This window comes from Crocuta crocuta, unplaced genomic scaffold (assembly GCF_008692635.1).
Source record: "Crocuta crocuta isolate KB4526 unplaced genomic scaffold, BGI_CrCroc_1.0 scaffold339, whole genome shotgun sequence".
Lineage (NCBI taxonomy): Eukaryota > Metazoa > Chordata > Mammalia > Carnivora > Hyaenidae > Crocuta > Crocuta crocuta.
In genome coordinates, this window is record NW_027530357.1 from 5,511,239 (window position 1) to 5,537,372 (window position 26,134).

The 26,134-nt window shown below is 39.0% G+C and overlaps 1 protein-coding gene across 1 annotated transcript in view; it reads left to right on the forward strand.

Annotated features, from left to right (window-relative positions):
* Positions 1–26,134, forward strand: part of MED13L (mediator complex subunit 13L) — a 293,183-nt gene that overhangs the window by 216,889 nt on the left and 50,160 nt on the right. Inside the window, exons 6-10 of the mRNA XM_077766051.1 lie at positions 16,300–16,445; positions 18,861–19,055; positions 19,443–19,631; positions 23,840–24,005; positions 25,904–26,008. Of these exons, the coding sequence (XP_077622177.1) occupies positions 16,300–16,445; positions 18,861–19,055; positions 19,443–19,631; positions 23,840–24,005; positions 25,904–26,008 (801 nt within the window). The remainder of the gene's footprint in view (positions 1–16,299; positions 16,446–18,860; positions 19,056–19,442; positions 19,632–23,839; positions 24,006–25,903; positions 26,009–26,134) is intronic.

Below are 26,134 nucleotides of genomic sequence, written 5' to 3' on the forward strand. Positions count from 1 at the left end.
TATAAATAGGTTAGTTTGATTCAGCTAAATTTATTAAATTCCCAGTGGAAGAGAGAGAGAGTGGGTGTGGGTGTGGGTGTGTTAGTGAGTGAGAGACAGAGTGTGTGTTTGTGTAGGTAGGTAGATGTGTGTAGCTTTTATCACTAAAATAAACAAAAATTTATTTTCTCTCTTTACCTGTTGGTAGGAGAAATATCATTAAAAGATGTGCCTCATGTACTGGCTTACTGAAAACATGGTAGCAGGCGAAAGTTGCCTAAGCTACTACTACTGATGCTTGACATTGAAAGCAGATCCCCTGAGAGAATCTTTCTGTCTCTAAACCTTTTGCATATTGGTCCCTCCCACCCAAGAACCTGAGAATGTCACAGCAGAAGTTGAACTGTATCCCTTTTTCCATATCTAGACTCTCAGACCCACAGCTCGGTACTCTCACTCATCTTCTTGTCTTCAAGTACCGCCTCCATGTGGACTTCTCCCAAATGAGGTTTCTGGCCTTAGGCCTTTCCTCACTAACATGTCCGACATTTTTCGTTGTCTCTACTGCCACCAACCTAAGCCATGCTATTCTCTCGTTTGGACTCACAAAATAGTCTTCTAGCTATTCTCCCTGTGTCTACTCTTAACTCTTTCGTAACATATGATCCAGAGAATAAATAAGTAAAGTGATCTTTTCAAAATATAAGTTAGACATGGGAGTTCCTTTGCTTCAAATCCTATAGGTGTTTGGAATAGAATTCAAGCCCTGTCCCACTGTTGGAAGGCTTGCATGTTCTAGCCCCTGCTCACCTCTTTGGCCACATTTTGTTCCTGTCTCCTTCCAGTTTGTAAGCTTCAAACACAGTGGCCCTTCCGTTCTCCAAACACGTTAAACTTATCCCTGTATCCGGCTTTTCTATATGCCCTTTGCCTAAACCTCCTCCTCTTAGGTCTCACTCCTGCTCACCTTTCATTTGTTCTTCCTGGAAGAAGTCTTCCCCTTCCACCACTGCCTTCTGTAAAGTGTATGCTCCCTTCACCCCCGGGGCCCCTACCCTGCCACTCTCAAGCACATCATCTTGTTTTATTTTCTTCATAGACGTTTTGCCCCCCAAATTATCTTTCTAAAACTTTAAAACTGTCTGGATCACACCAACAATAATGTACGGTCTGTGAGAACCGGGACACTCTGGGCCTCCTACGGGGTACGCCTAGCATTTAGGGCCGCGCATATACACTCCTTGAATGAACAAATGAACTGAAATTTGCCTTTGCTACTGGATCTTGATAATGAAAGGAGATTCTCTATCAGAATCTTTTTATCTCTAAACCTTTTTCAAATTGGTGCTCTCAAAAAAACAAAGTGACAGGCTGCCTGGGTGGCTCAGTCGGTTAAGTGTCTGACTTCAGGTCAGGTCATGATCTTGCCGTCGGGTCTGTGGGTTCAAACCTTGCATTAGGCTCTGTGCTGACAGCTCGGAGCCTGGAGCCTGCCTCAGAATCTGTGTCTCTGTCTCTTTCTCTTTGCCCCTCTCCCGCTCACACTCTGTCTCTCTCTCTGTCAAAAATAAATAAACATTTAGAAAAATTTTTTTAAAGGTGAATATTCACAATTTTAAAGTCATATTTTTTGGCAGTGACCAGATGCTGATTGTATGTGATTATCATTAAATGATTAGCTAACTACTATGCACATTAAAATAGTTTGAAGACTGGGTATTTATTGGGTATCTCTGGGCTATACTTCAGGGAATACATTTTCAGGTGATGTTTTCTGTGTTCCCTGTCCCTTTAATGAGGTGCTAATGCCATTCTTGTATTGAAAAAAATAGCATCTTTCAGGTTTATGTCGCCTGGTAACTCTGAGTTCCAGTATCTCCTTTTTCTTTTATATCCTGTCATATGAGTTTTACCTCACTAGGAGAAATTGCTTTTTTTTTTAAGTTTTTTTATTTTGAGAGAGAGCAAGCAGCCTGATTTCAGGGTTCTAACTCCCCCGGCCGTGAGATCATGACCTGAGCCAAAGCTGGACGCTTAATGGACTGAGCCACCCAGGACCCCAGGAGAAATTGCTTTTAATTATTAAGAATCAAAGTTAATTCATATTGCAAAATATGTAGCTGTCGTTGACATCATAATTTTAAATAGATTTTTAAAAAAGCATAGAAGCATCTTAAGTTTATTTTTTTGTTGGTTTTAGCCGTCCGATTTCTTTTTCTTATGTTAAGATAAGGGGTTGGGGTCAGGAGCAGTGCTGATGATTAAAGTCTGCACTGTGTTTTGATTAAAGGAAAGAAAAAAGCTAGCTTTCTGGAGTAGGACTGTGGTATGGGAAGAGTATGGAAGATAAATACTCGCTGATAACAGCATTCTACCAAATAAGTGTCCGCTCCAATTTTATTTTCCCTTTGCTGGGAAAACCGTGACCTCCTTTGAGTACTGGTGAGTGAGACATTTTGCAGCAGTGCTGAATATAAAGGGCCCTGCTCTCTGGTAGGCTAATGCCAAGTGTTGGAAAGCCTTTAAAGAACTTGTCAAGCCACATTGAGCTGAGTATCAGCTGCTAGATCTGAAATAGTGGGATATAAAAAGGTAGTTTCCCCCCCGTTTTGTTTATTGTAGACACTATCTTTTAAAAATGTAACTGGGAGCATTACTGTGGCTAGGTACACAGAATAATTTTATAATGTTGAACTGTTTAATTTATGTGTCAGCCCCCATTAAATACATACTCTAATATAACATTGTTAGTTCCTTAAATGGACTCGGGGTATGAAAGAAAAAAGGATTTTCCCTATGGATCCTTCCCTCTTTTTCCTGCCTCTTCTTGTTCTAGGAGTATTTCAGGTAGTTTACATATAATAGATACAATGAGACACGAACAAAATGATAAAGGTTGGTACTCATACACGATGAAAAGTATGTTAGTGGAGTATGGAGAATTCATGCTCTACGAAAGCAAAAATCCCTAGCACCAGTGTTGGTTGACAGGTGTGGGGGCGGAGGGGGGCACTGTTTGCCCACGCAGGTGAAGCCCTACCTGCTGTTGTTCGCCCGGTGAATGGCAGCGTACTGACTGGGGTTCCCATTCGCTTGACATATTTTCGGCAGGTTATTTCTCCCCCTGTGAGCTGGGTTTGGGAACCTGTCCTTACATTTCTTTTGAGCCGGCAGCCACTCCACCGTGACTTCCCCCTTGGGCTCCTCCTCAGGTGGGAGAACTGTCATAGGAGTCAGGTGTTTGTGTAAAATACAAGGGAACATCCATGACTTAAAGATACACGTGCAAGAGTATTTTGTAGTTTGGGAGGATTTCATGTTAGCATTTCAGTTTAGCAGTAAGGAGCAGTAAAGAAAGGCTAGTGAATGCCCTCAGGCACACAGACAAAAAGAGAGAGAGAGCCTTAGCAGGGTGCCTGGCTGGCTCAGTCAGTAGAGCACGTGACTCTTGATCTCAGGGTTATTAGTTTGAGCCCCACGTTGGGTGTCGAGATTACTTAAAAATAAATCTTAACAATAAAGAAAGATCCTTAGCTATGTTAGTGTCCGTTGATCCTTTATTATTCTTAGCAATAATATATGATTGCCTTCGCAGTATTTAACTAGAAAATTTACGTGGCTTTCCATTACCTCCCTCATTGCTCTACTCCACTCCTCACATACTTTGTTACTATCATTTAAATGAACCNAATACTTAGAAAAAACCAAAAGAATCCAACCATGAGCAGTGGAACCACTTGGTGGTTATGAGTTACCTAATATAAATGTCGCTGTAATCTGTATTCTCTGCCAGGCACATTCCATTAAATTTTCAAAGGGCTGTCCAGAGACTGTGAGTAGATAATCTGGCCTAGGTTAGTAACCTCAAGAGAGATTTTAATAAGATGACTTTCTTAAGCCTTCCCAAATTTTGTGTATGTCGGCTTCTGATTTTTAAGCTCAGATCACTGACTAGAGCAGCTCGTATGTCTATTTTGACATCATGAAAATTATCTTACGTAGTTCGTATCACCTGGATGGGAAACCTCCCGCTTCCCAGCCTTTGGATCAGGGATGCACAGGGAATCTTAGCCTCTGCACTGTCACTTGCTTCTGGCAGTGAGGCACCCAGGGAGAAACACTGGGTCCTTTAGGCCACCAGGGCACTGTTTTGCATTAATGTAAGATGTACTGCTGGGTTGTTAACACTGCAGTGCCAGGAATGGCAGCCTTGTGACCAGCACGAATTACTGCACCAGTGCCGAACGTACTGCCAGTGAACAACTGAGCTTTGAGGGTAGAAAGGAGAAGTCATAGGGTTTGCTAATTTAATTTCGTGTGTGTGCGTGCATGCACGCAAATTGGTAAATAAACTCATAGGTATATGTTTTTATGTATGTATAAAGGAAAGTTGTTCACTGAGCAGTTTTGTATTGTAATAATTTACTTGGTAACTCTTCCTTTTAGAAGGGTGATTTCATAAAATTGTAATGGTAATTGGACAGTTATAATACAAGTGTGTCTCTCATTTAAAAACAAATTATATGCCATTAACTTTCCTGGACATTTTCATTGCCTTTGTATCAGATTTAACTTATAATTTAAAGGGAAGATATATGAAATAGTGAAAGCATCTCAGAGTATTATGAAATAATGTAATTGTCTTGTTATTTGAATGTTATAATGCCACCCTCTTTTAAAAAGGAAGAAAGTTAAGGCTTGTCCAATAAGAGAAAGGTCAGTATGCTAGTGAGCGGGGATCTCAACACGGTCTTTGTGGAGGCTGCCAAAGTAAACAGTATATTTTTAAGGAAAGGAAATGATAAAGTAACATTAGCAAAATATTCCCAAATGAGGATCTATAGAGTGAGGCAAATTATTTCTGGCAAGAGATTTGGTTAATGACAGCTTGGAAAATTTTAAGATAAGTTCATAACACAGAAAGCATTTAGATAGAATTATCTAAATGCGTTCTGCATTGTGAATCTGTTATCAAAACACTTTTACACCATGAAAAGAACAGTTTATTAATATTCATAGTGCATTTTGAAAGCACATGTAATACTTGCATTCTGAAAACTCCATGTAAGAAGTAAAAAAAAAAAATCTTTTGTTTTTTTAAGATTTAGAATATTGTAAGAGAATAAAATGATCTGGAATATTAAGTCCTTCTTCTTTTGCATTTATGCAGGTCCTTTCCCAGCTACAGAGTTGCAGCCCCCACCAAGCCCTTGTGTTTCCCAAGTGAACACTTTTAAAAGTTGCCTCTTTGGGGGTACCTGGGTGGCTCCATTCCAGATCAGGTCATGATCTCCCAGCTTGTGTGTTCAAGCCCCGCTTCAGGATCCTTGCTGACATTGTACAGCCTGCTTGGGGTCCTCTCTTTCTCTCTTTCTCATAAATAAACTTTTTAAAAAGTTACTTTTTTCCCTGTCACTGGAAATTATACACTGCCTCCTTCTATTAATAATTAAATTTCCCCCCCACTTTAAAAATATTCTCTGTGTGCATCAGCTTGTTCTTCTCAATATGGAACTTTCTGAAGAAAAGTAACTTAATTGTTATGACTAAAACTGCATTCATTCATTCAGTGACTATTAAGTGTTGTGTGTCATGAGCTGCGCTAGGTTCCTGGAATACAGAGGCCTTAGGGAGCTTTTGTTATGGTGGGAGGGGACCATCAAAATAGGTAACTGCAGATTATGACAGGTCCCAGGAAGGAAACGAATGGGACACTGGGAGCCTTGCACATACAAATTAATGTAGTGAAAGATGATGTTGGAAAGATAGAGTGCGACCACATTTCTTTTCTTATTGGAATGTAGTTTTAGTTTTACTTTTTGGACCTCTTAGAATAGAGAATTTAACCCAATTGTAACAGTACGATAGAATACATGATGTTTTATAAATAGTAGGAAAACTTTTTTTTTCTAGACCTCCCCTCATTCCCACGGGCTCATGTCATTCTTTTATAAACCAATAATTCTTTAAGATTGCATAGGATACAAACCCATGTAAGATGTTATAATTATATGATGAAAGATTTTTTAAATTTAATATTAAAGTATAAAAATTTGACTGAGATATCCTGCCAGAATTTCTCCATCTTCATATTGCTACACCTTTTGACATCTTTGGGCTCTTGCTATGTACGCAGGCCAGTATAATAATTTTATGTTAACATTTTTGCTGCTTCTAATGTTTTTAAGTACTTTGCTTAGGAAACTGTAATATACCCAAGGCCTGATTCTGGCCTTGCTTATTTCCATATTCCTAAATCTAGCAGAGTGTCTTGCACAAGACAGACAGATGTGCTTAGTAAATGTTTGTTGATTAGATAAGTTCCTCTGTTAGCATGGGTGCCAAATGAGGTGAGTACTCTTGGTAGCAGGAAGAGGTCTCTATGGAAAGAGCTCACATGAGAAGGCTCTGTAGAGGAAGTAGAAGTGATGTTGGACTTTGAGAAATGAGATTGAAGGAGAATGGAGGAGTGGGAAACTATGTGGAGGTGTAGGAATGCATGTGAGAGATGCACAGAGCATTAACCATGCCAGATGGGCTGTCACTGAGAGTTTGTTCGTGGAAATAGGGTTTTTTAAATTCTACTTAAAAAGTGGGTCGCTCTAGAATAAGGAAAGCCTGGACAGAGGGCAGAGGGGTGTAGATTTTTCCTCTGGGCAGTGGAGGACTATAACATGGGATTAAGCAGTATCGATTTTTATTACAAATGTGTTTTGGGAGGATTGATTTGGCCATAGTACTTAGGATGGATAATGGAGTAAAGGAACAGAATTCTTCAGTGGCATTTACAGAATTGACCTGTATGTCTAGTCCTTATTTATTTTGTGCTAGTCTCTTTTCTAGTCCGGAGAGTATAAACTACCTTGGGTCCCAAAGAGACTCACTATATTATACTCCACAGCCATTAGTGATATGCCCTGAGCAGGCTTCCTGCAGAAAAATGGTTAGAAAGCTCATCAGAAATTCTCAAGGCCATGGGAGGGTGTCACCTAATGTATTCCTGGCTGGAGTGTCATAGCCATCACTCCTGTCTTCCCTGTCTTTCAACTCACGAGTCCAGGCTTATTTCTGAGTCACCTGGTAAAAATGCCAAAATATTTTGGAGGAAAGATGTGAAATATCACAAACTCCACTAATCATTAATGCAGCATGTGCCCATGCCAAATACCATGTGAAGGGTCCAAAATGATAGCTAAAATGTAACTTCTGCCCGCACAAAATTTAGTCAGATGGACTAGATGTAAAACTTAACCAAGCGAAAATGCTTTGACTGAGATACACACAGAGGCATGTGGGGCATTTGGCCTGCTCTGGCACTTTAAAGAGGACTTCTGGGAGAAGGTAAGTAGGAGTTACATGAAGGATAAGGAAGGTTTATTCTAGACAAAAGAAGAGCACAGACACCAACATAGGAAGCAGCACGGCGTGTGCGGTCAGAAGTGCCCAGCCCTGAAGCAGACTGGTTGGCAGAGGCTAGAGGGGGTGGCTCATGGGGGTGTGTGTACACCAGTGCTGACACGGAACATTCTTGTTAATGCTCTCCTTGCACTGACTGCCAGGAGGAAATCTGTTCATGCTACGTTTAGCTATTTAACATTTAAACAGTAGAAGAGATTTCTCCAGAAATGTGTGTGTGTGTGTGTGTGTGTGTGTGTATACACACACACACACACACACGGATGGATAGGTGGCTGGGGGGATGAGTGGATGAATGGATGGATAGGCCGGTGGGTGGGTGGGTGGATGATTCCTAGTCTAGAGAAATGTAAATATGTTTTCTAAAACTGAGGTCTAGAGAAGCTCCAGGGTGAGGTGAGAGTTAGTTGCTTTGAATGGTTACAGATATTGCCCTTGTTACTTTGAAACAAGACTTTTTTGGTGGTTTCTTCCTTAGTTTTATCTGAAAGAAATAGGTCTTTGAAATTTAGAATAAGGAGTTACAGATACCTGGTGAAATATTTGGAGATATACTTGCAGCATAGGTGAAATACAATAAAGCACTTGGTGGGGAGGGGGGAGAAAAAGGGGAGAGAAAGAAAGAATAAAATTAGAATCATGAGGAGAGATGGAGGAAGGAGAGGAAAGGAGGAAGGGATAAAAAAGAGGAACAAAGAGGGAAGAGGAGAGAAAAAAGGAGATGGGGGAGAGGAAGTTTAAAAGGCCTTTAAGCTTTAATTAGCCTCCCTAAATCATGTTACATATTTAAAGTAGGAATTAATTTTACATCTTGAAAATAGTTTAATAAATTGCAATAGTATTCTTTATCTCATCAGAAGTGTTTCTATCGGACACTTACAATGACATTCTTGTGAATCACTTACACAGGTATAATACAAGCCTAGTTGTTTATTAGTCATAAAACAATTAGTCTAGCATTTATTATGCTCTTACTCAAAATTCTCACCTGTTGATTTTTTTTAAATAAGACAAGTGGCAAATGCTAAAGCTATAGAACAGACCCCATATGAAGTCCATAATATGAACGTTTTCCAAAAGTGTAATTATAATCTTGAATGTGATATATTTTTTTTTAAGTTTATTTATTTATTTAGAGAGACAGTGAGCAGGGGTGGGGCAGAGAGAAGGGGACAGAGGATCTGAAGCAGGCCCTACTCGGTTAGCAGAGAGCCCAGTGCAGGGCTCAGACCTATGGACGGTGAGATCATGACCTGAGCCAGTTGGGCACTTAACTGACTGAGCCACCCAGGTGCCCTTCAATGTGATTTTTAAAAAGAAAACTCATTCAAACCTCTGAGGCAAAATTGCATAATAAAAGTACATATTACCATCATAGACTCCAGAAAGCCCTCTTCCTACCCACGACCTTCTCCTCCTCTTCTTCCCCTCCTTCCTCCTCCTCCTCTCCCTTTTTTTATCCTTTCTTTCTTCTTCCCATTTCTTCCCACTCCTTTTCTTTTATTTTTTTTCTCTCTTCCTCGTTCCCTCCTGTCTACTGCCATATGTCATTTCCTTCCCGATATCTGTAGTAAGAATGTAACAGAGGGAGCATTACAGTTGACAAGGCTGTTTTTAGATCACAGTGCTTCTCAGCCTTGTATCAGAGGTAATGTGGGAAAGTGCTGAGTGCTCTAGGGGGCAGGGGGCAGGAGAGCTATGGGCAGTTGTACCTTTAAATTATATGGTGAGGATAAGCCTTGCTGGGGAGATGGGATTAAGCAAAACTTGTAGGAAGTGAGGGAGAGAGCCTGTTGATAGCTGGGAGCAAGAGAGTTCCAGATAGAAGAAACAGTAATGTTCAATGGTCGAGAGGAGGAAATGTGATGGGCTTGTTTGAGGAACAGCAAGAGGTTTTATTGGGCTGGAATGGGGAGAGAGAATGGAAGGGAGCAGTAGACTGTTTGCTCAGAAAGGTAACTGGGGCCGTGTTCCTGGCTTTTACACTTTGTGAGATGAGGAGTCCTTGGAGGATGGGCTTCTGAGTTCCCTGTTCCATTTAATTGATCCTTCTTCTTGAGTCATTACTACCCTGTTATTACTGTGGTTTAGTAGTAAATCTTGATACTGCTAAGTTAAGTCTGTTGCTTTGTTTGTTTTCAGAATTGCATTGGCTATTCTTGACCCTTTGTTCTTCTGTATACATTTGAGAATCAGATTGGTTGGAATTGCATTGAATTATTGATCAATTTGGGGGGAATTGTAATCTTTATGATACTGGTATCATATCTAGGTATATGATTTGTCTTTTAAAAGAGTTTCTATCTTTTAAAAAAAAATTTTAACATTTATTTTTGAGGGAGAGAGAGGGAGACACAGAATATGAAGCAGGCTCCAGGGTCTGAGCTGTCAGCACAGAGCCCGACATCGCTTCTTGGCCTTTTGGCTAAGATCAAATGTAGCACAGAGCCTGACGTGGGGCTCAAACCCGCGAACCATGAGATCATGACCTGAGCTAAAGTTGGACACTTAACCGACTGAGTCACTCAGGCGCCCCAAGAGTTTATGTCTATTATAATCTTCAAACTGAATGTTCTGTAAATTTTTCCATAGAAGCCTAACATTTCTTTTATTAATATATTTTCTTAGTACCTTCTGGGTTTCATTGCTATTTAGTAATTTTTTTTCTTTTTTTTTTTTAAATGTTTTAAAACATTTTTTAAAACATTTAAAAAGATTTTTAATGTTTTATTTATTTCTAGGAGAGAGAGACAGCGTGAGCAGGGGAGGGTCAGAGAGAGAGGGAGTCACAGAATCTGAAACAGGCTCCAGGCTCTGAGCTGGCAGTCAGCACAGAGCCGGACGCGGGGCTCAAACCCACGAACCGCAAGATCATGACCTAAGCGAAAGTCGGCCGCTTAACCGACTAAGCCACCCAGGCGCCCCAGCAGTATTTTTTTTTTCAATTATATTTTGTAAATGACATATAAGAACACAGCTATTGTTGATCTTAGGTCTACCAACCTTAAGAACTGTGTTGTTGACTTCTGTTTATCTATCTGTAGTCTACATTGAAAAAAATCTGACAGTTACATTATCTGCAAAGGTATTGTTACCTCTTCCTTTCTGATCTTTATACTTCTTTCTCTTATTGCATTGACTTGGACATCCAGTGCAGTGTTGCATGTAAGGGGAGATACCCTTGTCTTGCTCTTTTTAAATTTTTATTTTATTGAGTATTTTTCTAAAGTTTTAGCATTAAGCAACATGATTGCTTTGTCTATTTAAGTTAGATAGTACCTTTCAACTCCCAGTTTGCTAAGAGTTTATTTTATAAATATGATTATTAGATTTTTAAAATTTTAATATATGCTTTTTTCTCTGTGTTGAGATGGATTCTTTGATTTTTTTCCCTTCATCTGTTAATGTACTGTATTACGCTTACAGATTGCTGATGTTAATCCATCCCTTTATCCCAACATAAACCCCACTTGGCGATATTGTAGATCTCTGGATCACTTCTCAATTCAATTTATTATTATTTAATTTAGTAGTTTTGTGTCTGTTCTTGAGTGAAATTGTTACATGTGACTTTCTTATTTTGTAACTAATTTTATCTGGTTTTACTGTCAAAGCTTTATAGGCCTAAAGGAAAGATTTGGGAGGCTTTATTTTAATTATCATTTGTTGAAACACTCTGAATAGAAAGACTGATTGTTCCTTCAAAGTTTTATAAAACCTTCTAAGCCGGTGTTGAATTGGGTGGGTGAATTTCTTATTCTTCTCAAAAAAATGTTTACAGCTTCTGTTTCTATAGAAAATTATCCATTTCATGTGTTTCAGATTTATTGACATAAAGTTACGTATATTATCTTTATCACTGAAACATCCTTCCTCTCTCTGTGGTCACTTCCTCCTCCGGCCCCTCCCCTGCACAGGCATCCTCCCCACTCGCTTCCCTCGGGGTAGCCGGCCTAGTAGTTTGTTTCCCAGCCCTTTGTGCAAAGAAAGAACAAGTTTCTTGTTAATACTTTCTATTGATCACCTTTCCCCCCTATTTTATTCATAAATGTTTCTGTCATTATTTTCATCTGTTTTCACTGAGCGTTTTGGCCCTTCCCTCAGCTCCTTGATTTGAATGCTTATCTCATTTTAAGATTTTCTTACAGGCATATAAGGATATAAATTACTCTCTATGCACTTTGTCTCGTGGATGTTGACATGTATTATTTTCATTGTCGTTCGGTTTTAAATATTTTGTGATTTCCATTGTGATTTCCTTTGTAACCCATGATTTATTTAGGGAACACATGCTTGAGTTTCCAAACTGATTTCTAACTAAATTGCACTACGATTAAAGAAGATATAGTTGGTATGATATATGATCCTTGAAATTTAGGATTTGTCTTATGTCCATTTAGTCCATTTTTTTATATCTTACATGTGTTCTTGGAAAAGGAATAGATTATTTTTGGAAAGTCAACATATATATTCAAGTTTATATGTTTTTAGTGGGGTTTGGGTTTTTCGGTTTTCTTAATAAGATCATGACCTCAGCCGAAACCCAAGAGTCGGATGCTCAACTAAATGAGCCACCTGGCACTCAAAAATCAAGCCTGTTTAAATGCTCTCCTTTTTTTCAGAGAAGCTCCTCCCTGACCCATCCCTTTCTAAAATAGCACCCCTCCATTATTTTCTTAGTACTTTATTTCTTGTATAGCACAAAATCTATTTATTTATAGATAATTTAGTGGTATTACTACTCATACTACTATTATTCTGACCATTTTACCTGTTGATTATTTGATATTAGTGAACAGGGAGAGTAAATAGGACAGTACCCCTAAAAGAGTAACTTGGATCAAGAGAAGGTGTCTAATGGCTTAGGAACCTGGAGCAAGTGAGGAATAAATATAGACTGTTCAAGAATGGGAAAGAGGATGAGTACGGGAGTACGTTTACCAACAAAAGGAAATATGTAGTCCTCTGGGACTCTGGGCAAGAGTGAGATAAGTGTAACTACAGGCATGTTTAAGGCATAATAGAGATTAAATAAAGAATTGATTGAATCAGACCTGATTTACTGAATAAAGAATGGAAAATAAATGGGAGTTGAGAAGGCTTAGATTTTGTGTTCAGTGGTGTGCCCTAAGAGAACAGGGTGAGGCTCCAACTTCAGTGTGACTAAGGCAAGTTACAGTGTTTCTGGTACTCTGTGTTCATGTAATAGTACCTTGTAGTCTGCAGCATTGGGGGTTAGTAGAAATGATACGGGGGTGAGTGTAAGTTACACCTTGTGTGATCACACTGACGAGTAATTACATTCTGTGCCGGTGAATGTAGCATTGATTGGAAGTTGAATGTCATGAATGTACTATGAACACTACGTTAAGAAAGGGGGAATGAACTCTTACCCAGCTGTGCTCTAATCCAGTCTGACTTTGGGCCATAGTCTTCTCCCTGAATTAGAAAGGCATTGAGTTGATCACCTCTAAAACACTTTTCAATTTACACATGATGAGAGTATATGAAATAGATGAAATTGAGTGAGTAATGGTTTAGGTTAAAAGTAGGTGATGGGTGAGAAGAAGCAGAAACAGGTTATGGTGCTTTTAATGAGTTTTACGTCCTAACTCTAAAATAACACTGTCTAACACAATATATCTATAATTGTTTTTGTAGAGTTCTTTGTTTGCAGTGTTTATTCACATATCTGATCTCCTTCTGGTTAAGTAAAAGTAAAAGTTGATGGGGGTATACCCTTTACATTTACAGACAAGCTGGCTCCAGGAAAGAACATTAAATTTCAAGTCAAATTCCAGTGGTGCCTCTAAGAATGGCACTAGCAAGCCAGACTTTTAAGCCCTATTTTCTCATTTGTAAAATGAGGAGGGTTGGCTTTTGTATCAGACTACCTGAATTTTCCTTTTAGACAAATGTCTAGATCAGAGAAATAGGACAGTCGTTATGTATCTGTATTTTATCCAGAGATTTGACATAATCTTTCAGAGTATCCTTTGTAGACAAGAAATAGTGAATGGGTGGCAGCACTCCAGTGCATCTGTAATTTGGGAGTTATCTGATAAAATGACACAGGATTCTATTCTCATTGCAGTCTTTTTCACCATTTTTAGCGATGACATGGATAAAGATATTGATGGCTTGCTGATCAAATAGCCAGTACGTCAGATAACAGAATCAGAATCAAAGATGATCTCAGCAGGCTTCAACTAAGAGCCAAATATGACAAGATGAAACACCATGGATTCCTCTAGTGCATCCCTCTAGTTGGGCCAGCACGCACACTGCACAAGGACAGGAGGCAGGGGCCTCCTTCAGATCTTACCTCCATTACTCTCTGTGTGACATATGGCCCCACATTCAAAAGCATAGAAGAATAAGAATTGTGAATTCTTTTTCTCCCTCAGTCATGCCGTGTCATTCCCCAAAGGCATCCGGGATTATTAGGGTTTTAAAGTGTATCCTTACAGAGAAATTTTATGCCAGTGTAAGCAAATTGTGTGTGCATATATTCCCCTGACCCGTGCCCATTTTTATACAAATGGGACTATATTAGTCACAGTGTTTTTGTACCTTGGTTTTCCCCCTCATATTTATGACTTTAGGTTGGAGGTTTCCACATATCAGTATGATCATTTTCTTTTAAGTGGTTGCACGGTATTACTTTGTAGGGCTGAATCGTAGATCAGTTTAGCTAACCATTTCTTTACTGATGGGCATCTCTGCTGTTTTCAGTATTTATCACAAGCAATGCTTTGTAGTCATTAATTGTACAATAGTTTTATCTATGGAATAAAGTCTTAGAAGTGGTATTGCTAGGTCAAAGGGGGATTCTACTTTCTAATGTCACTGTTGTCATTCCTACCCTTCTGTGTCATGTATTCTTAGAAAAACCAGAACTGTATAGCTGGAGAGAGATGTAGGTATCATCAAGTTCGCTGGTTTTCAAAGTCTGGTCCTTGGGCTGGGAGTGGCAGCAGCATCACTCGGGAATGCTGATTCTTGGGGCCTACCCTGGACCTCCTGAATCGGAACCCATGAGGGGTCAGCAATTTGCTCTCACAGCTGATTTTAAGTATGAGGAAACTGATCAGAAAGGTGAAGTTAACTTAGTGGTTGTCTCAAGGTGTGACCTCTGACTTCTTTTTGAAACTCCTTCCCATCATGTCTCATCATTCCCCCTTTTGGAATTTCCAAACCACATGCTGTTCTTGACAATATCTACTCCTTGCCTTATGCCCTCTCTCATTTTCTTTTCACTCTACTACTGAAATCCTGTTTTCACTTGTTCTTGTTTTCTTGAAGCACTCAGATCTTCCCTATTGGAAAAATCAGTACATCTTAGCCTTCCTATGGTATATTGTTTTGTTTTTATTTGTTTCTGTATTAGTGTCTGGCTTTATTTTATGAATGTTGGTTGCATTTCTTCTCATGCACAGTTGGGAATCAGTAGAACAGAGCACATAGTATCTGTGCTGCACCCAGTATCTGTAACTCTAAACGGCGGTCTTATAAATAAATACACTACTGAACTACACAGGACAGTAGGCATGATGGACCCCTCACTGAAGTTTATAGATGGAATACCAACCAGTCTAGAAGCAGTAAGCCTGTATTTTGGTTCTGATGTGCCAGGCATAATGTTGTGTGTTGAGGAGGATCTGTTTCTAAGGTCATTTCCATAAATAAAGGACCATACATTTTTATAGTTGATACTGTCTTCTGCCTGTGAACGTTTAAATTGTATGTATCATTTCCTCCTTGTGAACTTGAAACCTAAAAGTGTGTGTCAAGAGGATGTTTAAAGTTTTCAAAATTCTTACAAAATTTTAGTTACTCTCAAGATTAGATGTTTCCTACTGACGAAAACTTTGCGTTCTAGTAAAACACAAAATTTTTTCAGGTTATCTCAACGCACTTGTCAAGGAAGAATATATATACTTCACTGTGTGATGGAATGAAACTGTTACCGTTTTTAAAGCGTTATAATTTTATATCCAAGCAAAATGTGTAATGTTTTGAATGGTACTCAAAATACAGTTTATAGTATTTTAGAGAGATTTTGAGAAGAAGGACATCTTGGAGGTGATTATTTAAACGATGGCTCCCTGGCCTACAGTGACTTTGGTTCATCAGGCAAGTGTTCTTATGAGCTGTCTTGAGAAATGGAGATATTATCACTGGCTTAGGGCCAGAGTTAACAACTTTGAAAGAATGTGCTACTGTAGTCATTTTGAAATTATTTTTCTCAAGACAGATCATTTTTATCAAATTTTAGCTAATTGTGTGGAAAATGGAGAAGCGGAATGCTTTAATAAAATTTTGTGATGAGAAGTAAATTGTAAAAATTAAGTATAATATTACCAGCCCTTTTAGAGACTTGACATACCTTGGCAATTGTGTACTGGGGATTTATATACAACTGTGTCCTTAATTGCTATTTTTAGATGAGCAGTTTTAAACATGTTCAATGTTTGTAAGCTTATAAAATTTGATGTTATGTCATACCAAACATAAATAAAACTATTTTATCATTGTCCCTAGAATCTGTTAAAAGTCAGTTCAAAAGATAGAAAAATGTTAAGGAAGAAAAATGTTAGGATTCTTTTTCTGTCCTTCGGAGTTTATAGTCAGCATAGGACATTTTATGCAAATGAAACAGGGGGCAATCTGCACCATAGTTTTCCAAATTTCATATTGGAGTGTAACTGTATAGTATCTTTAGTTCATCAACAAGTCATTGTTACATTATTTGTTCAAATCAACTAGAAGTATATGCTATTAATATCCACAGAGGCAAGCTTTGCTGGGAGATTGATAAAAGCAAAGCTGTATCCCATTCTGTGTCTAGCGCTCATTTCCTACCAAAATGTAGAGTTAAATTTCTCATTGTTTCTTTTTTAGTGAGCATTTGTCCTGCGCATTCACATTCTTTCTTCATGGAGAAAGTAATGTGTGCACAAGTGTGGAGATTGCCCAACACCAGCCAATTTATTTGATCAACGAGGAACACATACACATGGCTCAGTCTTCACCTGCTCCATTTCAGGGTAAGTGGTGATGCCCTTGTTGTCTACCTCTGCCCCACCAAGTGGATAGTCACCTTGCCCAGTAAGATTTGCAGAATGAGATATTATCTTAAATGGACCTTATCACATATACACATGATCGTAGGTGAGGTTGCAGTAAGGAATAAAATGTAGAGCATTTCCTTCAGAACAAAAGAAGGTCAATAAGTATTTGAAAAATAGAATCCAGTGAGTAATTGACAAACTGTATCAAGCAGAGGTTTTCATTGTTTTGTTTGTTCTATGGTTTCAGGCATGCAGTGACTTACAGAAAAGTGGTGTTAAATTACTGGTTTTGAAATTTCATCCAAATTCAAATTTTTTCTTCAATGATGTTAATATCTTTATTATTTTCTTTTAATTAAAGACTTCATTGATTGTAGTTTTTTGGTTGTAACACAATTTAACGTTTATATTTTCATTAATTCTCAGCTAGTCACCTCAGTATCACCAAAATAACTCCATGTTTGTTTTTTCTAACCATGAATTCCAAATCTTTAATTTAGTTTTTGGAATTCAGAATTTTCTGTGAATAGCTTTATAAATGTTACAGTATTTAAATGTAATAACATTAGATTGAACCATCTGAAAATTTTTTTTTGGTTCAGTCTAATTTACTAGAGATGTCTGCTGTGGTCTCAGTATATCACACAAGGTAATTATTAAAAACACTGACATTTTAAGGGATTTAACTAAAATAATTTTATGGACTTAACAGCCTATCATGAGTGTTTAGCCTCCATATTATTTATGATTGCCTTTTAGTTTCCTACGAATGATTCTAATTTAATTTGATAAAAACATCTGTTCTTGCCCTAAAGATAACTGAGCCTTTTTTTTTTTAAGGTAAAAAAGAACATTGAATCTTCATTTGGCTGTGTCCTAATTATTACCTTCCCCCCCCACCCCCATTACTGTGTAACACATTTTAAACTGTATGCTTTATCATTATTTAATTTGGGATCTTTGCTATGTGAACTGCTCAACAGTTCAAAGCCCAGTCCCTGAACTGTACATGTAAGAGTTGTACAGTATGTGCATATTGTGGAGTACCAGAATTAGTTAAATATTGTGTTTTCTTGACTGTGAAGGTGTTGACGACCATCTAACTTCATTCTAGACTTTATCACTGAAAATAGAAGCATTTATTTATGATAATAGAGGGAATTCTTGTCATGAGGGAAGGTAACTAACCTTCTAAGTTGGGAAAGGTGATATTAGTATAATCAGGTCTCCATAGGCCACTTATTTTAAGTCTTCCTAGTGTGTTACTGATGTCTTGAGTCATAGAAGACTCTCATGGGATGTTATCCTGCTTATTTCCCATGATTGGTAGGGAGAAGATACATTCTTAGGGCAGATATTGGCATTTAGATAATTATCGTGAACATAATTAACCACACTGGTGTGGAATTTCCTTGAAGTATTAATATGGAAACATTGCCCCTGTTTAACTGTGTTGGTTGGAATATTTTTCTCCCTTTTGGATCAGTGAGGAACAGCAGAAGCAGAAAGGAGTATGGGATGTCTACAGCTATCTCTGTCTTGAAGGATGTACTTTATCAACTAGCTGTTTAAAAAAAATAAAAGCCATCCACAGAAAGAACATGTCATTGTATGATAATGCTGAAATTTTTTTAGAAATTAGGATTAAGAATAAGTTTATCCCCAGAAAAGTGTTGTTTTGAAGCTTAGCCTCACCCCATGGCTACAACCTGGCTGGGTTATATACAGCATCGTGTTAACTACTTTTTTGTGTCTAGCTCAGTGAAAATAACATCAGGTCAAATACCGAAAGAGAAAGATAGAGGGACTTTGAGTCCTCTACTTATTGAGTATAATAAATTTTATTTGAAGTTGTTTCATCAACAGACCTTCAGAACAGTCGTAACTAAAATTATAACTAAGGATTATGTTTCAGACTTGATACATTAAGACTTTTTCACTATTACAAGTTTTCTTTATTTTTAAAATCCTCAGATATTTAGGAAGTCTCAGAACCCCTGGGAAGAGTGTTCAAGTTCTAGACAAGTTTTGGGGGTGTCTGTAGTAAATGGCTCTCTTTTGTTATGAAAGACTTTGCATAGGCTATTATCAAACAGTTGTGTATATGCTTTAATATATAGATAGTTTATATATTACGTGTTGACACAGCTGTCTCATAATATTTTTACCTTCCCATTTGATTTCCTTAAAAAAATTGATGCAAGTTTAGAGGCATATAATAGGTGCTAAAATGTGCAACTTTAAAAAATCAGACTTTGAAAGGAGTCAGGAAATAAAAATGATATCCAGTCAACGATGTTATGCTTTAACCTAAATTAGCATATGCAGCATTACGGGTAAGTAGGAATTATTAAGTTGACTTGTAACATGTGTTTCTCCTCCCTGCCTTAGTATTGGTAAGTCCTTATGGCTTAAATGGCACGCTAACAGGCCAGGCCTACAAGATGTCAGATCCAGCCACCCGTAAGTTGATTGAGGAATGGCAGTATTTCTACCCAATGGTGCTGAAAAAGAAAGAAGAATTGAAAGAAGAGGAGGAGTTGGGCTATGATGATGATTTCCCTGTAGCAGTGGAAGTAATTGTTGGTAAGAGAAAATATTTTGCCTGAAGAACTTTACTCTGTCTTCTTCACCTTTCTTAATTTAAAAAGATAATCATTGAGATTCATCAAAAATACTCTCCATAATTTTCCCATCTTATTTTATTCTCTTGACACAGTGGTAAATGCTGAGTAGTTATCTTGCCCGAAGCACCAGTGGTCCCTGTATTCCAAATGCTATCTGCATAGTGTTGGAACTCATGTTTAAACAGCTCGTAGCTTAGGAAGGAGGGGAGCATGTCCCTCATGGTGTGCCTCATGAGCATCTCCTTTTCATCACTGAGCTTGACTCTGGCCACTAGAGCAGTAGAGCTGACAGCCTGGTGTGGACGCTTTCTCAGGCCCGGCTCTCTCCGTGCTCTCTCTCTCACAGGTGGTGTGCGGATGGTTTACCCTTCAGCGTTTGTTTTAATCTCTCAGAACGACATCCCGGTTCCTCAGAGCGTTGCCGGTGCTGGAGGCCATGTTACCGTCGGGCAGCAGGGGCTGGGCAGCGTGAGGGACCCGAGTAACTGTGGGCTGCCTCTCACCCCCCCCACCTCTCCGGAACAGGCCGTGACAGGTGAGCGCAACCTGGGCAGGTCCTCGGTGGAGGCCAGCACAGAGGGTCACGTCGCTCCCTTGTCGTCGAACGAATGAGCAAACTCACGCTGGGAAATGCCTTGTGGAGTAGGTGGAAGTGACATGACGTGGGACTTTTGCAAAATGGAGAAGAAAATTTTCAACAAACAGAATAATGGAGCTTCAAAGTTTTAATTGTGCCGTGTTAGTCTCCATTCCAGTCGGACAGTGTAGTTTCTCCTAAGCTCGGGGCACACACCTATCCCTCTACACAGAATCAGGGCACAAGATGCAGGCTGCTCTTTTTTTTCCTTAAACAGTGGGAAACACTGAGAATGGCTGAAGCATGTGCCCAGCTCACCATTGCCCCAGCTGAGGGCAGGTGTAGGCTGGTTCTTTCCTTATTATATTCTAAAGTTAGACTGGCAGCAGAGAAGGACAGATACCATATGTTTTCACTTATAGGTGAATCAGGAGGAACTGAATGGAGGACCATGGGGGAGAAGGGGAAAAACAGTTGGAGGGAGGGAGGCAAACCATGAGAGACTCTTGAATGCTGAGAACAAACTGAGGGCTGATGGGGGTGGGGGGAAAGGGAAGGGGGGAGATGGGCATGGAGGAGGGCACTTGTGGGGATGAGCACTGGGTATTATATGGAAACCAACTTGACAATAAACTATGAAAGAAAAATAAATAAATAGATAAATAAAATTAAAAAAAAATAAAGTTAGACTGGCTTCAAGGAGCTCTGAATAAAATAATTTGTTCTGGCAGTAACCTGCCTACATTAATGATAAGTATTGATTACATGTGAAAATTTTAAGAATTTCCTTAATGGAAAAATTCAGAAATTGTTCAAATTAGGAGCATTTTGCCTTCTTTGTTGGGTGGCATATTTTCTGTATTAACTTTTTGGTTGTTGTAGTTGACTTCATTTTAATTGGAATCTAGTCAGTAAGAAAAGGGTACTCAGGAGACTTGAACTGAAGTGAGATCATTTATAGGCTTTTTAATGTGGGCCCCGTTAGCAAAAGCATCAGAGTTAATAAAGTCTTGGGTGGTGAACTGAAAACAGACTATCAAGCATGATATATACTTCCGTGGTTATTTTCATGAGATGAGATAAGACAGTATTTCAGAGTTTCTAGCATGCTGCTTGGTATGTGGATGGTATTCAGTAAACGTTCATGGCTAAGCAACATATTAGGGACACAGACACTGTGATTGAATGCACCTAATTTAAAAACCTGCCTGTGTAGCTTTTACTAGATAAGTTGGCCTGACTCAGTTCTCATACTTGTCTTGGACCTCCATTTCCTTCCCTGTTAAATACCATGTACTTTATTGAGCTATTACACATACTAGCTGACATACTCACCAGTGCTCCGTAAGCAACAGAGCAGCATACATAGGTGGTGGCATAAGCGATCTGAAAGCAGTACTCAGAACTCCAGCTCCAGCACACATGATTGTGTTATGTAGAAGGAATTACTCAGAAACCATGTGGGAGACATAGAAATGGGCGGCCTGTCTTTAGGAGCAATGCACTTGCTAACACGGTGAATAAAGGACGTCAGACTCTAACATGGTGCAGCAGGGAATTTAGATGACCCCTTGTGAAAGGATTTGCTCGGTGTTTGTTCAAAAAGAAAAAAACAGAAAAATGAGAAAAACGCTTTCACAATTTTTTAAATAACCATCATAGAGATGATCTATTAATATAAAGACGAGAATTAGCAGTAATTTGAAAAGTTGATCACGTTTCACCTCAAGGCTTGGATTTTAAACACTTGCACTACATAAGTTGTTACCAGCTTTTGTTTGTTTTTTTGTTGTTTTGTTTTAAATGTTTTTATTTATTTCTAGGAGAGAGAGAGAGACAGCGTGAGCAGGGGAGGGTCAGAGAGAGAGGGAGTCACAGACTGAAACAGGCTCCAGGCTCCAAGCTGGCAGTCAGCACAGAGCCCGACGCGGGGCTCGAACCCACGAACCGCGAGATCATGACGCAAGCGAAAGTCGGACGCTTAACCGACTAAGCCACCCAGGCGCCCCAGCTTTTGTTTGTTTATCTGGTTGTTTTTCTTTTTCCTGGTACTTAATGAAATCTATATTCAGTATAAAATTGAAAGCCTGCTGTGTGCATGGTGTCCTGGCGTCTTATCAGTTCAAAACTCCAAATTTCCCAATTCGGAGACACCAGGTTTTGTTTATGGTGGTTTTCAGTATAGACTTCCTCACTGTAGATCTCCAGATTCCCTCCCCTGGACTCTGTGTGCGTATCATTGTGTTAAGTCCTGGGTAAATAAATCCCCTAAGGCCTGCGCTCTCTCTAACAACTAACTAAAAGCAACTGGGTCTTTGTAAAATGAGTTTGTCTAAATTTTCATATTGTGATAATAATCATGATACGTTGAAGTGTAGCTTAGGACCCCTACTGCTCCACCAGGGTTCTGCTCAGCCTGGTCATGTCATGTCTGTAGTTACGAGCGTTGCACGTTGACAAGTTTTCCTGTATATAGAATGAAATGGAATCCCCTTCCCTCTAAAATGGCCATGAATCCCTTAGATTAGCAGGGGAAGGAGGGTCAGCTGGGTTTGGTGAGGTCATCCCTGCCACATGTGGATCGGTGCATCAGCTTGCACCTTCTGTTCATAGAGGTAATTCTGAGAAACAATATTCAGTATGTATTGGACAGCATGGAATACAAGTCTCATTTAATTCCCTTTGAGGTATCATCCACTTTTAAGTTAAATCATTAAAAGCTACTGAAAAGCATGAACTCAGTTTTAGTTAGAAGACTGTGCCTTATTTTCCCCACCCCTCTCCTCTGTTCATGAATTACCCCCTTATGCTGCCCAGGACATACAGTCTCTTTAGCTGAGTGGTAAGGTGTTTGGGGGGCAAAGAGCTGTGTGTTCTATTTCTGTTTGTTTCTCCACTTTTCCTAGTTTTATAATAAGCATTTGAAAATCTATTATAAAATTGAAATGAATTATTTTGTACCACAGACCAAGTCAGGAAACTTTTAAGATGAAAGACAGTAATGAAAGACCAAATTTCTTGTCTCCTTTAACTTACCTCCTTTGTAATATAATAATACGTTTATAGGGACAAAGCAGTCTTCAGTTCCTTAGAATTGTAAGCTTTTTGACACTGGTTTTTGTTTTTTGTTTTTTGTTTTTTTAAGATAGAGCTAAGCCTAACAATTCAACTTCTATAACAGTTGTGTTCCATTGATATCAGGACTGTTAATTTGTGGTATAAGGTTGTTTGTTTATCTTTCAGATGAGGATAGAGATTTCTAGAGTGCTTAAAACTGATTATTTCGGTCAAGATGTTTTGATCATAGTTCTATTGAGAATAAAACCCATGATATACTTACAAAGTCAGATAGATGAAAGTAATTGAATCAGAATCTAAATACTGAAAATCAACTTCAGTATTTGTCTTATATGAGATAGAAGTAGTAAAATACCCATAACCAACAACCAGTGTTATCAGCAATCATAGTGGACCTAATAGAAAGAAATGGATTACATACCAACTGTAGTTGGGAAAACTAAGTGGAATTATTATAAAAAAGCTACTTAACAGTCCTCTGATACAGAATGTCGAGACCACCTCTTTCAGTGCTTTAGCACTAAGCTTTCATAAATAGTGTCAGGCATAAGGGCAAACAGTTCCACACACAGATTTGAAATTTGACCTTGTTAAAAGCTTTGTGCCATTAAGTTCTTTTCTCCTACCCAGGGTGCTGTGTGCAGTTGCACGGCCGTTAAGCTAAATGAGCATAAAGCTCCCTCTACTGTTTTGTTCTTCCTTCAAACTTATGTGTTACATTGGGGATTTAAAAATTTAAAACAATCTATCCATGTTTACATTTTTAATGTTACTGTCTGAACCCTTACACAAGTAAGCCGTCTCCAATATCTGTAGAGCAGGAATGCGTCTGTATGGGTGCGCCCTTGGGGTGCATGAGTGTTGATGTGGTGAACTGTTTTATGGAGAACACAAGGAACTGTACAAAGGGCCAGTGTACAATTATGCTAATAGTTACAGATAGTGTTATTGCCAGGGGGTAGGAAGAAAGCTACACAAATAATGCAAGTTTCAACAATCAGAGTATTTCTATTAAATAAGCTTGCAGTCTAGGTACTAGGAGACCTTTTCAGATAATTTTCACATTCCAGATTGTCTTTCTTTTTCAGGGGAGAGTGGAGGTACGCAGAGTGCGGTCAGTCACCTAGGTTCCCAAGACGGCGGGATGATAACTATGCACAGTCCAAAGAGATCGGGGAAGATTCCTCCAAAACTCCACAATCATATGGTCCATCGAGTCTGGAAGGAATGCATCCTCAACAGAACCCAGTCCAAGTATGGCTTCTGCATTCTGTCTGGGTCGTGGTTCAGTAGCCATCTCGCTGATTACTGCATGAAGAGTGTCAATCGCATTGTGCCGCAGTGTGACCAAACCTGAGGGGTCATTGAATTGGTAGTTCATTTTTTTTAACTTAACAGCACAAAATTCAAAGCAAGGATGTTAAAGATGTTTACTTTACTGAATTTGATTATTTAGGAAACTTTGAAGTTCTGATTATCTCAAGATTGGCACAGTAGTCGTCTGGCATTTTTTTTTTCTTTTTTAAGCACAGATGGTTTTGGACAGTTGTCAGTGGGTTTGGTTTTCCTTCGGATACCAATTTCTGAATGTTTTCTGTTTACAAAGGGATATGACCTTTGTCACATCTTCTGTGACATTGGCCTTCTGTTTTAAATGACAATACAGCTCTGAACTGAACTGATGGCAGAAGGGTGTTCACCAGCTGCTGTGCTTCTGCCGGTGGTTGTGGGGAAGCCATATTCTCTTCTTCCCCAGCGGGACTGTGCTGCCTTCCTTTCCCTGCCTGCCACCCATCCTCCTGTTCTCCCCCCTGCCTTCCTTGACTTATTTCTGGAAAAGAGGAAGAACTGATTCTCAGAAGAGACTGCTGGTGATTATTTTAACTGCATGAATGAGAACAACAAACAGTGGTCGATAAATACTATTCTACTTACCCAGATTTACGTAAACATATTCAGCATATTTTCACATCTCTTTGGATATAACTGAGATGTCCCGTTTCTTGCCTGAGGAAAGTAAACAAATGAGTCTTCATTCTCTAGAACAGAATAAATATGAATACTCTTGCCAATAACTGCTGGGAACTCCACTCCTCTTAGAAATTAATTGTTTCTTCAGTGACTACTACTTAGAGTTCTGTATACAGATTTAAAACCTGTCACTTGGATGTAGCTTTTAGGAAATTCATACTATATATTCATTTCCCAGTGAATTGGTTCCAGAGTAGGCTGCTGAAGAAGTTACAGTACATAAAATCTAAAATAATCGCAGTCAGAGATTATATATCATGCTCTAGAAACAAAAAGGTATCTTGAGTCCCTAAAAAATGATCCTTTAGAATAGTTGGTACAGGTGTTTTCACCTCTATCTACAATGCCTAGATGATTTCCAAGTTCACATTTTCTTTTTCTTTTCCTGTCATTTGCTGTCTTTGATTTTTATCACCACTAACCTATCACCTTCGCCAACTCTAAGAGCCCTTTGTGGCCGCAGCACAGAGCAGGGAAGTGACACCCGGAAAGGCAGGGGAGGGTAGAGAGGAGGGAGGTCCCTCCAGAGCCGTCACTGAAGCACTTTGCAGTATCTGCTGTAGCAGAATCAGCAATACAAAAATACTGCCCGGTGTTCTTCTTGTCACTGTAATAATAGACACTGCTTTTTGCCACCAATTACCAGTGACATGTAAGAGATAATTTTTTTTTCTTGTCTTTAATTCACATTATGAGTGTAGAGTACTGCCCTTAAATGCTAGTAAATATAGGAGTTTTAAGGATGATTTAAACAGTCTGTTCCAGGGCATATAATTCACAGATGCTGTGAAAAGATAATTTTTAAAATTGTGGTTATTTCTACAAAATTTAGGTGACTTTTTAAAGCACCAACCAATAGGGCCAGGTAGTGTTTTAATTGCTCTGCATGTCACCCATGTTCAAACGTACTTTAATCTTAAATAGAAGTATTTAAATCCTGCTTCTTGTGGTGCAAAGAACAAGTTGATCCCCCCACCGCCACCCCGGCCTTGGGTTGCTTTGAGCTATCTCTCAGCTAACCTTACTGTGTGAAATGTATTCGGGTCTCGTAAAACATTTCTCTCCTAGAGGTGTGAATATTATCCCACGTTTACACAAGTCACCTTTTTAACCTCTTTCAGGAGGAGCCAAATGTCAACTCCAACTCTTGAAGAAGAGCCTGCTAATAATCCTGCTACTTGGGATTTTGTGGATCCAACCCAAAGAGTCAGCTGTTCTTGCTCTAGGTAGGTGGTGGGCAAGGTGGAATGTGGATCCAATAGGCTGGTGGCACCTTGTGTTGACTGTTTCCCGGACGCTCACACTGCTTCTTCCCCGTCATTTTGCTTTATCTTGTTTTCTATTCTGTCTTC